The following is a 16,728-nucleotide window of genomic DNA, read 5'->3' as shown; positions in this document are numbered from 1 at the left end:
CACAGCCCTAGCATACAGCGCCATCTGCTGTTAAAACAAAGCTCAGAATCGATTCAAGAGAACAGTAATGAGTTTTGAACTATTTTTCACCACAGCTGTATAAATGACAGCTTTTAAAATGCTTCCATCCCCATCTGTGAAGCTTGAGCCATCCCTAACAGATGTCAAATGCAGTTTGAAATCCACAAACACCCGCAAAGCAGTGATTCAGGAGAGCCATTCTGTGCAGAAGCTGAAAGGCAGAGCTGCACACCATGCAGAAAAAAACCCTGCCGAGCACTGATCATCATACAAGTGCCCCTTTTCAGGACATTGTTATAGCAGTTAGAAGCACAGAGTATACACTTGTAATACACATTAGTGCATTTTGTATTAAAAGGACAGTTCACACTAAAAATGAAAATTCACTCCTCCACTTATCATTCACTCCTCTACTTGCCGGAAACCAAGGAGGTTATCCTTAAGAATGTTGGACAAACAGCCACTAATTTCATGGTATTTTTAGTTTCTACCGTTGATGTCAATGGCTGCTTATTTCCAACATACTGCAAAACATGTTGTTCAACAGAAGACTCCACTTGAGTGAGAGTATTTTTTTTTGGGTGAACTGTCCCTTTAAATGAAAAAGCCCCGTTTTCATAAAGATTACAGTTACAGGTCTTGTGAACACACAAACAAGCCCACAACTTGAGCAATCAGAAACAAAAACATCTGTTAGTATTTTTTACTGCCGATGCAGCAGCGTTTTCTTGACCTTTGATTTTTGTTGGCTTAAGTGCTACATCGACGGGCAGACTGGCTAATAAAAAAATGTTTAACAAATTTAAAAATGTCCTTAATTAAGCAAGAAATTGACTGTTTTATCAGTCACAGAAAAAGTCTTAAATTTAAAGTAATGTTTTTAAATGTAGCAGGCACTGAAAAAATTAAAACTGAAAATGCAACTGCCAGCTAAAAACGCAAAAATGAAACCTCAGTATTTTTTTCCAGTACAAATATCCATTGAATCAAGACACATTTACATGCAAAATGAAGAAACAAAGTCATATTTTTCTGATATACTGATCAAAATAAATTAATTTATACGTAAAACAAGAACAAACATCTGTCAATTCCGTGATTTTTCTGAACCCATTGGCAGATTTGTCTTCGGTTTGTATTGAAGTTCACAGGAAATAAGACTTGATATTGCATGTCACTTTGCTTCCTGGACAAAAATGTGTCACTGTCACAATCCCATTTGAAAGATTTTTGTACTAGAAAAAATTTTTGTCAAAAATACTGAGGAAGAAAACACTTTTATTGAAGCATGATTAGAAGTTACAATAGAATGTATTTCAGTACTCCAGAATAAAGAGCTATTATTTAAACAATAAGCACATTTTTTGGAATATTAAGTAATAAGTAATGGCGATGGGGCTGAAAAACAGGCAGAATCTTTATACAAGTAACCTTGATTTGCTTTGCCCATAAACAAGTGCAGTAGAGCAGGCTTCTTATCAAAAACCAATGCATATGCGCACACACACACACAAACACAGATCTCCTACCAATATTAGAAGAGCACCTATCCAAGGAAGTCGCCTGTGTCAAGGGGACAATAACTGTGAGCCGAGTACAGCTGAAAAAACACAAACCCTGTAGACTACAGCACTGACACACACGATTACACAGAGGGTCTTACCTGCGTTACTGGAGGACTCATCCATGAAGTGCACGTCATCAGCTGCACCTGGAGACTGCAAGACAGAGAAGAGGACAGAGCTATTTCTTTACTCCACAACACAAAAAATAAAGTGAACCCGTCAGGCGTCCCACATGAACAGCTCTTTATTGAGGAAATCATTTTCTCATTCAGTCAGACGAATGGAGATGTTAAAATGCCATAGAGCTGTTCTAGGAGACACCGTTTGGCCTTCACTTTGTATATAGCTCAGACTCACACCGCTGCTGTGCACAGATTATTAAGGGAAGTCTATATTAAAATAAGCATCATATTCCAGTTTCAGGAGCACAAACGGTTGGTTATCTTCATGGCCCTCTGTTGGAGATGGCTTTAGTTGCTGCTACGCATGCACTGAACCTCTCATGGAAACTTTTCCATCTCTTCATCTCTTTCAGAACATATTTCAATCATTGAAAAGTGTGTAATGTAATGTCAAAGCTCTGCATTTCCTCACACCTTACACAACAGTCCTTTCCAACACTCAAAACACAAGCATGCTTAACCAACCTTCACCCCCACCAATAATTTCTATTTAATTTCATTCAATAAGGCTAAAAATCCCTCTTAATGCTGCAGAGAGCTGTAAAAATCCCAGTCAGGGTGAAGGTGCTTCTTCACACAGAAAATAACACAAATACAACATTAAATGTTCTCAACTCAGTCAAATCAAAAGGCCACCAAATAGCAGCTAAAGATTCACCAGTGTTCTGTAAATTATGACCAACTAGCACACATTCTGAACCCATTAAAACTAATGTGCCGGGCATTAACTGGGAACTTCAATGTTCAGAGGTGCGGGTCTGTATGATTTTGTTTCAAGCAAAAAGTATATTTAGTTATAAACCTTTAAAACAACAACGAGAAACTTACTGTAGAATTAAGCAGTATTTTCATAAGACATTGCTAACCTATTCTTTCAGATCATTTCATTTGCCTCATGGAGTGGAATTTAAGGTTTATGTAAAGGGGATTACAGTTAAGGGGTTAACTAATGTAACATTACTTAAAAATACAACAATTCAGGTTAAATAAATTTAACCACTACAATTTTTGACCTTGCTGTAACTTTAGCTGGTGAAGTTTAGACTGCAAACTGTACATTTTATAGTTTTGTCATTGTAGTAAGGCCACCATGAGTTATAAGAGGACTGACTTCAATTGCCTGATCATAACAGACATCATTTGCACCATTTATACATGGGCAGAACAATACAAGTCTAAACTGTTAAAATATGAACCCGAAAAACAACACTGTGAAAATAAAAAAATCTACTCCATTTCAGCTTAAATGATCAATAACAAATGTTAAACTGGGCTACACCAATTACCCTCAATTCCAAGTAATAACATTTGAAATGATAGATTATATAGATTCAACAACACTATTTTTATGGACGAAATGATTCATATTTGATAGACTTGCGTAAATCAGCAATGTGTTAACACCACCATCAATGATTTAACTTGATCTTCACACAAAAGAATTAGAGGTATCACAATTTAATTTCCATTTCAATTTCATTCCGGATTCAAATCAGAAGGCGGTTCGATGGATTGAGTCTCACAGATTTGGTGGTCTTTTGGTCCGGCTCCACAGGAGAGTATTTGCACATCAACAATCAGACAAATGACTTCACCCACATGCCCAATTACCCTTCATTCACAGACCCGGAAACACAACCACAAAACACCAAGAAACACGATGCTCCTTTGTCCCATGACCCCCTGCATCCCCAAAAGAACAGTCTCTCCCAAAACACCACATTTTACTTCATGTGGCATCAAAAGCATGGCTTTCAGAAGTGCCGCAGGAATCAGACCGCGTTATTACAATGGCTGCTGTCTAAAAGAGTGAGTGCGGAGGGAAGGACAGGACTTTTAGTGCATTAATACTTTGCAGCCTACTGTTTTTATGAACACAAAGCCCCACTTCAACACTACATCCACAAACCCAGAGGAAAAGCGCAGGGAATTGAGACTGAGTAGATCAACAAGAGCGGTGGAAAAATCCCTCAAAGCTGAAAACTAAACCCAAATCGCTGACGGGTACGTGCAGGAACAAGAACGAGCATGCTGCTCCCGCTGGCGGGTCGAGGACACTGTTAGTCAACAGTTATTAACTAGCTGTCAGGGAGAGGAGGAGCAGGGGAGCAGGGAAAGCCAGGAGGGACTCGGGCAGACTGACTCCTTGACGCTCAGCATGCAGGCAATACCTGAATGTCGTAAACGGGTTTGGAAGAAGGAATGGCAGCAAATTGTCGGTAGTCAAACTTCTTTTCTGACAGGGACTAAAAGGACAGCAAACAGGCATAAGCAGTGGAGAGATGGAAAGAGGAAATCAATATTGCAAAAGAGATGGAGGGGAGGACAGACGAGAAAAGCAGAGATGGGTGAAAATGCAAGTGAGGAAGGAGAGAGTACAACAAAGAAAAAAGAAAGGAGATCATGGATGATGCTCTGCTGGCTATGGATATGGCTGTCAGAGTACACAAACTACTGTCAAAAGTGTAAAACAAAAACAAGCTGTGTTTTTACACCATTGCTGATGATTTAAAATGTGCTGTTTGAAAAATATCAATAAATAAAAGTTGCCTCATACCAGTCTGCCTGGTGATGTCACTGTCCGTGGACTGATATCTGAAAACAACAACAGGTAAATGCAACATTTAACTGTTAAAAAAAATCAGTAAAACAAAGTACAGTATAAAACCCTACATTCTTTTTCTACATTCTTGATGTGGTCAAGATAAAGGCTCTGTTTAAACCTGGTATTAAAGGGGCAATACAATTTTCCAGAAGCTGTTGTATATGCGCCATATATCCTGCATTTTGTGTTCTGAAGTGCTGTGAAAAGATGGCTGACTGAGAACTGCTCCTTACAGCTCAACTCACATCAAACGTGAAAATTGTTAACATTGTGCCCAAACTGAAGCTGCTATTCGACGTCCTTCCATGTGGCTTAGCAACATATGGAAAACAATGTAAAGATATGGTGTAGCATAGTGGGCTTTAGTTTCTCTGCCTCTTTCGTTTTCAAAAACCCATACATAGTCCCTTACATAGTAAAATTAATCTAAACGTAATGATCATTGTTGTAATCTCAATCCGCTTGTTAAGTCGTGACATATCTGTGACATATGAAATACTGTTGCCGAGTCTAAGCCACTACTCATTTGAATTGAGAAAACATTTGTGTATGGCCACTTTTTAGTCATATTTTATATAAAATTATGGTGTACACAACAGTCTCTGGAATTCACAGACACCAACATATAATTTTACAACTTAATTTTTTATGTTTAATCTACATAGATTTGATAAAAGTGTTAAGTTAACTTAATCGATTTGTGTTGGGTCAACATGAACTATTTGGAACCCTGCATTTTTTAAAGTGTAGCAATCAAGATTTTTGTAAGTATTACATCATTTTGTAAACGTTTATTATTACCATTTGTTGAGTCTCCCCATACAGTTTGATGTCACTTGGACCTGTAAGGCTGATTCACGTGATGTCACACTTAACAAGCGGATAGGAAACATTGTGGCAAATCAAATGCAGGTTGGGGTGAGTATGCAGTATCATTGAGCACATGTGCAATGTAACGGTCTGCATAACTGGCCTGTTTTGCATCAGCTTTTTATAGTAGAACAAAGAAACAATGGTGTTTGAGGCTCAAGCCATGTCATTACATTGTTATGTAACAATGTTACTCAGCTATGCCAAGGTATATGCAGATTTACATAATATAGCGCCAACAAGATATTTTCACCAGACAGTTTACAAGCAGACAATGCTAAATACAGGTTCTGTATGGTGTAAAACTCCATTTTAACACAATATGTTAAATACCATGTGAAAATATCAGTGTTTGGATCACTTAAAAGGCTTTTTGATAGAAATCGGGAGGAGGTAAATGAGGTGATCACCTTCCATTGGTGTTGGAGAGGGTGTGGGTGCAGGGGATGGGGACTCTGACAGCTGATCCAGGGTTCCTCGCTTCTTGCCCTCTTTAGACTTGGCAATGACCATCTGAGCCTTCAAAGCGTCCTGCTCTAAAGACTTCATCCTGGGAAAACAGTGGGACACAATGAAACTCACGGAGTGAAAGAAGAAGTGCACAGAGAGACGGGACGACAGATGAAAGATGCGCAGAGAAGCAGTACACACAGATTAGTCAATACAGAACAAGTTAATTTAATGACCCGACTGTTAGAAATGTGCAGAAGTTATGAGAAGGAATCACACAAGCTAGAGATGCACCGAGTGATGGTCTCTTTTACTGGTGACCTACTGATACACACTCACTTATATATTTTTAAAGTTTTTTTATTTAACATTTTTGGGACACGAAATTTACATACATGACATACTGAGGAAGAAACGTTTGTGGTTTTGTTCAACAAGAATGTAAAATAAGTAAAATATTTAAAGTGTGCAGATCATTAGGTTAAACTGTAAAAATGTATAGAAAAGATCAGCGCACCAGATAAAGAATCAAGCTACACAAGAGAGTTTGATGCAAACAACACTACTGTAGTCTTTTACTGGTGAACCACAGAGTTCTTCCTGTTCTGGAAATCATTCTCTCAACTCACATAAAAGTAAATTTTCCACTGTGGCAATTCAGCTCATTTACCCATACATATCAATGCATGTACCACACATGCTCACGGAAAAAGCAAAGTCCCCTCAAATAATATCCTGGCAGACAGTTCTGTGCATTATACTTGATAAACTGTATCAAGTAAAATGATTGACTCTATGCTGATTTAAATAAGGAAAAAATAAGTGAATATTTAAGTTAAATTAAAAGTGCTTTTTACAGCAAAAAATGACTTTATATTAGGTGAATTAAAATAATTACAAAGCATTTTTGGTTTTCAGCCAATAGCATTCACAATTGTTGGTTTAGACACAGAATTTTTATTTTGGTGCATCTCAAGTCAGTAGAGAATTCTATATTCGCTAGGGACTGTAGAGCGACCAAGGAACTTGTAGGTCATCCGAGTACTTCTAGCCTATGGTTTTTCTGAATACTATGAATTCAGACATCCTACTTGTCTTACATATTGTTTCTTACATACTATATAGTAGGGAAGTATGGGATTTTGGACACACTGAAGAGTGTCGCACACCAGATGATTGGCCCCACCCTGATCCAATACCTGCATAAGCAGGCACAATGCATTGACAGACTTTTAATTTGCTTTGAGCACTGTTTCTCGTCGACGGTGGGGCACATTTTCAACCATCACCATACTGCAAACATAGACTCAACGCAGCTCTTCAAGCAACATGCTATTTTGTTGTTTAAATCTTTGTTTATTTGCATTTGTACCTGTTTTTAAGGCCCAACACTGCAATACGGTGCACATATCACAGTTGAAAGTATTACACAACAGTTGCGCACATTCAAATGTTACTTAGTATGAATTAATTTAGATGGCGCTCGGTGACGCGGCAGATATATGAACAATGTGTCCTGAGTCTAAGCTGGGCCTGATAAAAAAATCTGTTTAGAAGTTAAAAAACGCATGTCGCTGTGTGGCATGGAGCATCCGGTGTGCGACGCTCTTGAGAGTCTTAACATAGTGGATACGTTTCTGCAACTGGCACCAGCTCATGCTCTTCTTGGCAGGGTTCAGCAACCAAAAAAATAGATGCAAAAAATGACAGAATGTGGCACAGCACATTCATAGCACAAGTGCATACAATAAGATTTGGTGAATAATATAAGACAGTCCCATGACTTAATTTTGGGTAAACGATGCCTTTACACCATTGAAACGGGTTCCGGTTTACTTATATACAGTAAAGTTCATTCATAGACACAATAAGCATTCCACAATCCCAAGGTCCTTTAACTTTTAAGTAACTTTTAAACAACTGGTCATTACTGTGGTATTATTTTATACGAAGCACTTGGTGCTTATTATGGGGAGATGGTTGGTACATACTCTAGTGACTTATAGCAGCAGCACTTACTGTAAAACTGAGCGTCAGTGCACCTCTAATAAAAACAACTGCAAGAGTGGCAAAAACACGCTTGTTGTTAGAACAATATGGGTCCTTTACTGAGACACAGATGGGAGGCAGAAGTGAGCGAGCAGAAAGAAAAAGTGGTGCTACAAAAAAAAAAAAAAAAAAGAGGCACACGTGCAGAAGCAGCGGTGGGTTTTTGTAGGGCTCATTCACTGTTCAGAAAAAGCCACTACAATATAGTTCATCCTTTGCACACTATAAAACGTCCACAAGCACCCCAAGCGGTGTAAAGCATCAGAACTAAAGCCCCCATGATGCTTTCTGGCTGTGAAGGGCAGACCTGGGCTGACAGGAAGAGGAAGAGGAGCAGGAGGAAGAGGCAGGGGCTGCAGCGCTGCCCAGTGATGCCCTCACACGGGACTGGTAGAGCCGCTTAGCCAGGTCTTGCTCATACTGCCTTACGTCCTCCTCTAAGCCATAAGGCCTTTAGAGCAGCAAGTAAGAAAGCAGAGAGGATAGAGGACGATAACACACACAAAGACAAGGGAAGAGAGGAAGGAGCACAGATGAAAGGAAACACTCTGAAACAGACAGTAGAGATTAAGAAAGGAAGGCCTACATTTAGAGTCAGAGACATCAAAGACACATTTACAAGTTGAGTATGTGTTACAATAAAACAAATACTACATGAAAAGTTCAAAAAGATTTTAAAGAAGCCAATCAGCTCAGCAAGCCTGCATCAATTTCATTACAAAAAAAGGAAAACACTATTGTAAAATGATGAAATATTTCCAATTTATGACCCATTTCTTATCGAGTGCAGTTTATATTCATTGCTGTGATTTAAAGCAGATTTTTAGCATTGTTTATTCATAATCACAGTTTCCAATTAAAAAACTATTTTTATATTTGGTTCATGTCACAACCAAATGATATACAAAAGAGGAATGATTTCTGAAGGATCCTGTGACAAAGATGACAAGAGGAGTGACGCAGAATGATGCTTTAAATGACTTTTTAACCTACATTGAATAATATTTAACACTTTTACAGGATTTTTAAAATGCAGAAGAGGCTTCTTAAAAAATCCTCCAAACCTTTCACCAGTAATGTACAGTTAATATTGAGAAAATGTCTTTGAAAGCCCTGGTCATTAAGGGTAGAGTAAGCGTTTACTTGGAGACTGGAGTAAAAAGATGAGATTAAGGCACCAGAAGCAGAGATTACAGGAGGAGACTGGAAAGACAACTGTTCCCCATCTGGCAGTTTTACACTGTTTTCATACCTGGCTGCTCTCCACATGGCTCTCTTCTCTGCCTCCAGGGCTCGTTTTTCAGCAGGCGACAGCTCCTTGTCCAAAGCGACAGTGAGCTCTGGGCTCTGCATGCGTAATCGATCTTGATGCCTGCGCTCGGCTTTGGCCGTCCGGATGGGAGCCGCAGATTCACCGGGATAAACTGGGATCAATCTGTTGTGGTAAACACTGTGTCAGGCATATTTCAAATGTACAGGAGAACCACAAAACTCAGCTGTTTAGTATTACAGTAGCTTTACTCACCCGGTCATAGAATTGGGTCTCTGCTCCAGTCTGAAACTGTCTTCCACTGAATTACGCTGGGAGTCTCCTTTACCGTCGATAGAGGAAGGACTGAAAAAACGGTATACCATTTACTTCATTATTTTATAAGAAATAGTATATATATATATATATATATATATATATATATATATATATATATGATTCCCAACCACTACTTTGAGAACCACTGATTACTGATGTTCAGTTTGTGTTCTAAAACAAAACAAAACAAACAAACAAACACATCTGGAACACAACAAATAAATCAGCAGCTCTGAGAGTAGCTCACCCTGAGCTTCCGCAGTGGCTGGGTGGTGTGGCACTATAGTTTGGTGGTGTGGCACACTGCCGTGAAGTCGGGGAACCCAAGCTCTCTACCTTGTACTCCACACCATCAAGAACAACCTTTCCGTGAGCCTTCATATGTGCCACTTGCTTGGCAAGATCCTCTTCTTCCTCCTCCTCATCTTCATCCAACATGAACTCTCGCGCCCTCTGTTCAATTCGCTTTGCTGAGGAACGACATTCAGATGATTGAGCATGACTCAAATTTGACAAAAGTAAGACTGACAACCAAACAAACACAAACCTTCTTCCTCCTTCATTTTCTTCAGGTCATCTTCTCCCACCAGTGAGATGCGAGGTTTGGGTTTGTCTGGAGTCTGTTGCTTCACATCGATCTCGAAATACTTTTGTCTGTCTTTGAAGGAGCGCTGTTCTGGACTGTGCCTACCCAGAGGCGAAGGGGTCTGGCAGAGAGAAAAGTGGAAAACAGTTTAGTAAACACCGTCTAGCAAGCACCCAAATTTGACATGCCTTTGACATGCACGAGCAGCTCCCATAAAGATCTGAAATTCAGACAAGAAGTGAGCAATAGCACAAAAGAAGCAAATCTTCCATCCACCACCATCATAATGCAGTGATTGCTTAATGTGCTGTCATTGCTAAAATAAAAATATTGTAATTACTGCTCTCCTGAAGCCTCTTTCTCACCAACAATAACCGCATTGATTCAAACAGAACATTGATTGATCACGTTTCCATACTTGACTGAAAAACATGCTGCAAAACGATTTTGGAAGCGACCTGTACACCCGCACCACCACCACTCAAGCTGAAGAGCATCCAGTGTCAGAGTGCTTCTGCTGGAGACGATGGTACCTTTGGCTCCACTGAAGGGCGAGACAGGCGTGGCACAGCTGCCAGGCTTCTGTACTCGCTGCGGTCAGATAAGAGGGAGGGACGAGGACCACTGCCCTCACCATCACACTCATCCATAAACACTTCATTATTCAGCTCAGGCTGAAACTGCCATCAGGTACAATATATCAGCACACAAGGAATACAGAGTTCTACTTATTTGTTGTGGTGAGTCAGTACACATTGAATAAGGCTTAGGGGTCACACAGAAAAAAAGACCTTGTGGGTGAATGTTTGGAATACACTACATGACTTGTGGAGTCTGAAAAACTATTTTTACTACTAAGAACATTAGAGCATCTACACTTAACATTCAAAATGATGTTTAAAAACTGAACAGAGAAACATTCACCTCTATTAAAGGCTGATGAATGCAATTGAAGTGTCTGAATTTTCCTGCTCATACTACTCCCTAAAAGGATGATGTTTGTGAAGATAAAAGCCCAAGCCCAATCCCAATTCTACCCCTTAGCTCTTCCCCTTACCCCTACTCCTCATTTTGTCATGTAAAGGGCTAGGGCTGTCCCAATGCTCTTAATTTTGAATGCGTAGGGCTAAGGGGAAGGGCTAGATAGCCCTTGAAACTGAGACTGCACACGAAAGTAAGGAGATACACAAGTTACTTTTTTGCCATTATTACAAATGCTTACAACAAACAAGCACATATTTTAATACATCATTAACAGTGTTAATGTTTTACTGTCATGCTTAAAAAAAAGATAAGAAAAAAAAATGCTAAATTTGGCTATCTGTAATCCATTATAAAAATGACTGTGTAGCAGTTCCACAACATACTTTTAAATGTCACTTGAACACCCTGTCAGAAAAAATTTAATTGGGATTATGCCAAAATGCATGTTTAATATTCTCTGAATGGATAGAATCGGGGTCTATAGCAGGGCTTCTCAAATTATCCGAATAGACGCACCTCCATTGAATTTTATTATTTCAAAAGCACCATACAGTGTGTGTGTAAGGGATTACAAGTGTGGATTTACTACTTTAAAAAATGCATGGTAAACTTGTAATCATAATAGTGTTTTTTTGTCTTTTGGGGCGATGGTGGCAACATTCTTTACTACATCGAGCGGAATTAGTTTCCAATAAAGCAAAGATGACAAAATAAATTAAGTAAAAAAAAACCCAAAAAAACCCCCGTTTTTTAAAGATGGAAAGCAGGAAGAGAAGTGCTATCGCTCAGTTATATTACTTTTGTTGTTTGGGATGCAGTGACAGTCAAATATTTAGCTGAACTTTATATGCTCATAAATGATCATAAAAGCCCTTGTGCTGCATGCATCAGCTGACATGCAGCGAGGGGTTTGGGCCTTTGATAAACTATGATGGTTTGTGTTCATTGAAAAGTAAGAATGATTAAAAAATCCAAATAAAAAAAGTGCTTTAAGGTGACATTGTGTCTTCAGGTGTCATGCTCAGGCACACTTTGCACTCACATTTCAAGCATACCGCACCAGAGTCTGACTGAACCATGCTCTGGCACACCTCTTTCAACCGGGCCAGGGCTGGCCAATTGAATTGCGCCCAAACATGGTACGAAGCCCTTACACTAGTCGAATGAGCCGGGAAATGGGGGTCAAACATGCCCAGGCATGGTTCAGATTGCCTAGTGCAAGTACACACTAAAGACTGCTCTGTATTTTGTCACTTGTTGTTTTTCCACTTTTGCAATTGTTAGAATACACAACAAGTCACTTGTATCGTTTTGAATGGGAAAAAGTGTAACAGTCTATATGGCGAATAAAGCCTGCCTTTGAGTACAGGAGCCGATCATTGATCGCTATATTGAGAATAAAGCCCGCCTTCTAGTACAGAAGTCAATCATCAGTCGCTATAGGCCTATGATACTCTGGTAGAGGGGCTCAAACCAGACATGAGTTTCTGCAAATTGTGTTTGCTTCAGACATTTAGAAATGAATCTAATGAGACAGTTGTTGTTTAATTATATTGGTGATTCCTAATATGAAATACAATCATAAGCTAGGCAAGCAGTTTTAGAGAATTCAATGTTTCCTTATTCAAACAGAATGTCTGGGCATACTGCCCGAGAGGCATTTCAAAGATGGCCACCAAGTGAAATGACTCGTCTTGAAGGGACTTTATATACAGTACGCAAATGTTTATTAAAAAGGAGTTTTTGTATAACTGACATTTCTAGACCTTTGACACGGATTAAAAATTCACTTTGAACCTTTAGAATTGAGACTTTTGAGACCACCTGGTCTAAACCTTGAACTGCAAATTTTGGTGCGATCAGTCAATTCCGACAAGCCAAAATCTAGCAATGATGCATCCAGACAGAAAATATGGGCAAAAACCTGGTAGTGCACAAGTCATGTAGTGTATTCTAGCCTTAAATTACCACTTTAAAATTTTAGATCCCAAATTATCTAAATATAAGACATACCTCAGGTGATGGCTGTTTTGCACTGACATTGTTCCGTGGAGAATAAAGATCCTATAAATAACCAAAAAAAAAAAGATGATTTAGTAAAGATGCATTTTATACAAACAAAAAAAAGTTCCATTCACAAGACCTGAGTTGGACAAACTTTACACACTGCAAAGGAGTAACAACATCAAACATCAAGTGACAGACAAATGATGCACATCGGTTTCCCTGGGAGATGAGCTCCTGGATTTGACACCACCATACGGGTGACTCATGCACAACGACAGCAAACAAGCTCCCGAAGGAACAAACGTCCAATAGGAAGACTTCCCAAACAGGAAATATGGATGATGGGGGGGGAAACCACGACATGCTCACATCCTGGAGGAGCCTTTGTCCTACCTGAGGGGGTTCCAGTACGGCCAGGGAGTGTGGCACAGCAGCGAAGGCCTTATAAACCTGCTTAATATTGATAGGGTATTCCTCATGTGTGTCAGGGGATGGGGCACGAGGCTGTACGAGGGGTCGGGGAGGGATTGAGGACGGAGGGTGGAGAAACAGACAGAGGACAAAAAGGATGGAACAGCCAATGAGAGACAGAGCAGCAAAGGCAGAACACAGGAGGAAAATGCAGGGCTCGAACGCATGCAGCCCAGTTGTCTTATGTCAATGGAAAGGTGGAGGGAGAGGAGAGAGAGAGAGAGAGTATGAGGTGGTCTGTGGGTATGGCGACTGGGGCGAACGACTCTGGACAATATCTGGGTTTACACTGGTATCCTGAGATAATGCGAGTGTAAACCTTGCTGTGCAAACAATGTGGTTTATGTGATTAGGGAAAGGGGGAAAAAATTCAGAAGAGGTGTCTTGATAGAAAACAGGCACAATGTTACTTGCAGTGATTGAAAAGTTGATATGTTTTGGTTTTTCTGAACAACCCGTTTCTTTGATCTGGCTCATGGTGCGATTTGTAAGGCTTTAACTGGCATGGCGCTCATCACACCACCTTGGATAATATATACATCTATATATTCGGAGAAAACAAAACAACAGTGGCATTCTGTTGCCTGGTAACGGAGGATGAAGGGGGAGCCTCATAGGGTTCAGACGGTGGTGAGGGATCTTACAGTGGTCTGAGAGTTGATGGGAGAGAGGCCATGCTGGAAGGGGTTTGGACTACTGTGGCCATCCTGACTGGCTGGAGACACAGGGGGTCGCACCCGAGAGAGAGGCTGGATGGCACCAGGTTTAGTCTAGAAGGAGAGAGAAATACATTAACAATAACAATTTAGCAACAGCCGATTTAATTAAATTAGATTAATTAGGGGTGTAACGGATCACGGTTGATATATGATCTGTTCGGATCACAACACACAGTTCGGAACGCACGTGACTTATGGATTAATAATTTTAAAGAGAGATCACCTCCCGCTTCAGAAAAATCAAGTTATGAAAGCATTTTGGCCTCCCTGTAAAATATAATGATGACGGAAAAAGTTAGGGTGGGACCTGAATGCTTTCCTAATTAAAGGCGTTTTCTGTCACTGTTTGTTTAGTAACGTAAAGCTGCATGATTAAACATTAAAAGATTGTGATCTCAATTCAAACCCATGCAACATGAATGATAAATATTACTGATTTGCATAAGTTTATTAATCCTTTGAAGCGCTGCATTCAAATCTGCGTTTGATTGACAGAGATTCAATTTTTACACTTTATCAGTTCGTTTTTTGCAGTAATATTTTGTACAAATATGACGTTTGTCTCCTCCTTTTTTCTGATCTGAAAAATGGACCGATTCATGACTGAAAAAAAAAAAGTAGTGTGATCCGAAACAAGAGATTTGTGATTCGTTACACCACTAACATCAATATGATCAATCATGTATTTGCTCTAGTCTATGTATTTTCTAGACTTTTAGGCACTCACTGATGCATTATCCTTGGTGTTTGCATTTGAAGGGAAATGAATGTTTGACTGAAACACAAAAAACAAAAACATGAGGGTGAAGATGTAGCAACTGGAGGAAAAAGGAAAACCTTTTCACACAGGATTTGCAGTAAAGTAGCTATACAATTGAGCTCAATTCACTATATATATATATATATATATATATATATATATATATATATACTCCTGTTCAAAGGTGTCATTAAGGTTTCTTTTCTCAATAAATTTGACACTTTAAATAACCAAAGACTTATTAAATTGACCTAAGGTGACAAAGACTGTCCACTTGGTTGATTTTTTTCTTCTATTTAGATTCTAAATTCTAAATAGTTCTTAAGAGCATTAAATCAGCATATTAGAATGATTTCTGATGTGTCATGTAACACTAAAGACTGAAACTTTAACTTTGGCATTAGAGAAATAACTCAATTTTTTTTTAACTTAAGTTATAACAATATTTTGTTCTATTGGATAAAAGGACAGAATATTGTTATTTTTTTTGTTAGAAGTTATAACGGAACAGAATATTGTGTTAACAGATTTTTCAGTATTATTTTATTACACACAAAAATTGTCTAACTAACTCCAAATATTTATTCAGTACATTATACTTCTTATTTTTAATCAACTTTCCAAACGCATGGTGTTAATTAACAAAGCTGTAGTTACAAGCTCAACTTCTTGGTTCTGTGAAAACACTAAAGAGTGAAGCATTTCACTGCTTTAGAGCAAGAAAAGCAGGACATGCTTATTAACACACAGGCCTGTACACCATTCCCTGCAATGTCTAATGCAAAGCCAAGAGCAGCTTGTGCAGGCTATTCAGCCCACTTACATATCGAACCTCTCTTCCAAGCATCGCAGAGGAAGATTTGTGAGACTGCTGAGAAATATCAAAATGTTGATCTCCATCAGTCACAATACTAAATTGATGGAGACGCAAACAAGACTTTTGAACATGCAAAAGACCAGCATAAATCTGCACTGCCTTCCTCATGAAAAATGTGTGACAGCCGAATGAAAATACATGAGAAATTAAAAGGGCCAACAATGAAGATTAAGGGAGACTCTGTGAAAAAGTACTGACCTGTGAGTTGTGTGGAGAGTGTGCAGCATCTCGGACAGGACTGTCAATCCTGAAAGGCTCAGATGGTGAAGCCTGCAATACAAGTAAACAAATATGATCACAAATGGAAAAAAAACTGCTTGTGCTCTGTGGTATTCCTCAAAAAAAAAAAGATGAGGTCTATCATATCCAAAACGCAGTTAAAAGCAGTTCACCTTGATTTGAGAGTAACTTTTTTAATATCTTTTTTACTGTAGTTGACAAATGTGTTCTACTGCATGCCACAAATCATTTATAACAAGCACTTATGCCATAAAAACTGCATACGTCCACAGTGTCTAGAACATGTCATGCTATGAAAACATTTTACACATCTCTTTAAAACCCAAAATGCTTTATGTTCCTCTGTATGTTTGGTGGTTTGGTATTTAAGGTGCAAGGTCACCCCTTGACCCTTTTTGTTTAGCACCTGTTCATTTCACATTCAAAGCATTCTCAGTTTCTCTGGAAAGATACAGATGCTTTAAGACCACAGAGTTACACACATTAAAGGGTTTTTCTGCTCCATTTTTTAGCTTACCCCATTATCTACACATATGAAATGTGTATATATGGAATACATTTCTGTCAAACAATTCTCCAACCCAATGATATCTTCAAAGACACCCTAATGGAGATTCCCGTACAATTCTTTGGATGGCATTTGTATTTGAGGTGGCATGTTAACTCTAAATAGCTACTGATGACACACCATGCTTGAGCATAAAGCACACTCAGTCAGAACAAACACTCTCCAAGGCTGCTTGCCTTGCTGTAC

General features: G+C 39.1%; 1 protein-coding gene across 50 annotated transcripts in view; it reads right to left on the bottom strand.

Moving 5' to 3' along the window:
- Positions 1 to 16,728, bottom strand: part of scrib (scribble planar cell polarity protein) — a 116,453-nt gene that overhangs the window by 3,854 nt on the left and 95,871 nt on the right. For 6 of the 50 annotated variants that reach the window (XM_073906251.1, XM_068222189.1, XM_073906252.1 and 3 more), the window contains 13 exons: positions 15,933 to 16,004; positions 14,825 to 14,872; positions 14,023 to 14,148; positions 12,914 to 12,964; positions 9,878 to 10,037; positions 9,578 to 9,800; positions 9,268 to 9,357; positions 8,995 to 9,177; positions 5,654 to 5,793; positions 4,326 to 4,363; positions 3,940 to 4,014; positions 1,685 to 1,739; positions 1,551 to 1,584 (listed from right to left, as the gene is read on the bottom strand). In XM_073906251.1, the coding sequence (XP_073762352.1) occupies positions 1,568 to 1,584; positions 1,685 to 1,739; positions 3,940 to 4,014; positions 4,326 to 4,363; positions 5,654 to 5,793; positions 8,995 to 9,177; positions 9,268 to 9,357; positions 9,578 to 9,800; positions 9,878 to 10,037; positions 12,914 to 12,964; positions 14,023 to 14,148; positions 14,825 to 14,872; positions 15,933 to 16,004 (1,278 nt within the window). In that variant the 3' untranslated portion in view covers positions 1,551 to 1,567. Of the gene's footprint in view, positions 1 to 1,550; positions 1,585 to 1,684; positions 1,740 to 3,939; positions 4,015 to 4,325; positions 4,364 to 5,653; positions 5,794 to 8,049; positions 8,194 to 8,994; positions 9,178 to 9,267; positions 9,358 to 9,577; positions 9,801 to 9,877; positions 10,038 to 12,913; positions 12,965 to 13,300; positions 13,412 to 14,022; positions 14,149 to 14,824; positions 14,873 to 15,932; positions 16,005 to 16,728 lie in introns of all 50 variants that reach the window. The other 44 variants (XM_073906236.1, XM_073906245.1, XM_073906238.1 and 41 more) reach the window with 11 other exon arrangements.

Source organism: Danio rerio, chromosome 7 (genome assembly GCF_049306965.1).
Source record: "Danio rerio strain Tuebingen ecotype United States chromosome 7, GRCz12tu, whole genome shotgun sequence".
NCBI classification, from domain to species: Eukaryota; Metazoa; Chordata; class Actinopteri; order Cypriniformes; family Danionidae; genus Danio; species Danio rerio.
The sequence above is the reverse complement of the archived record's forward strand: the minus strand, read 5'-3'. Positions and strand labels throughout refer to the sequence as shown.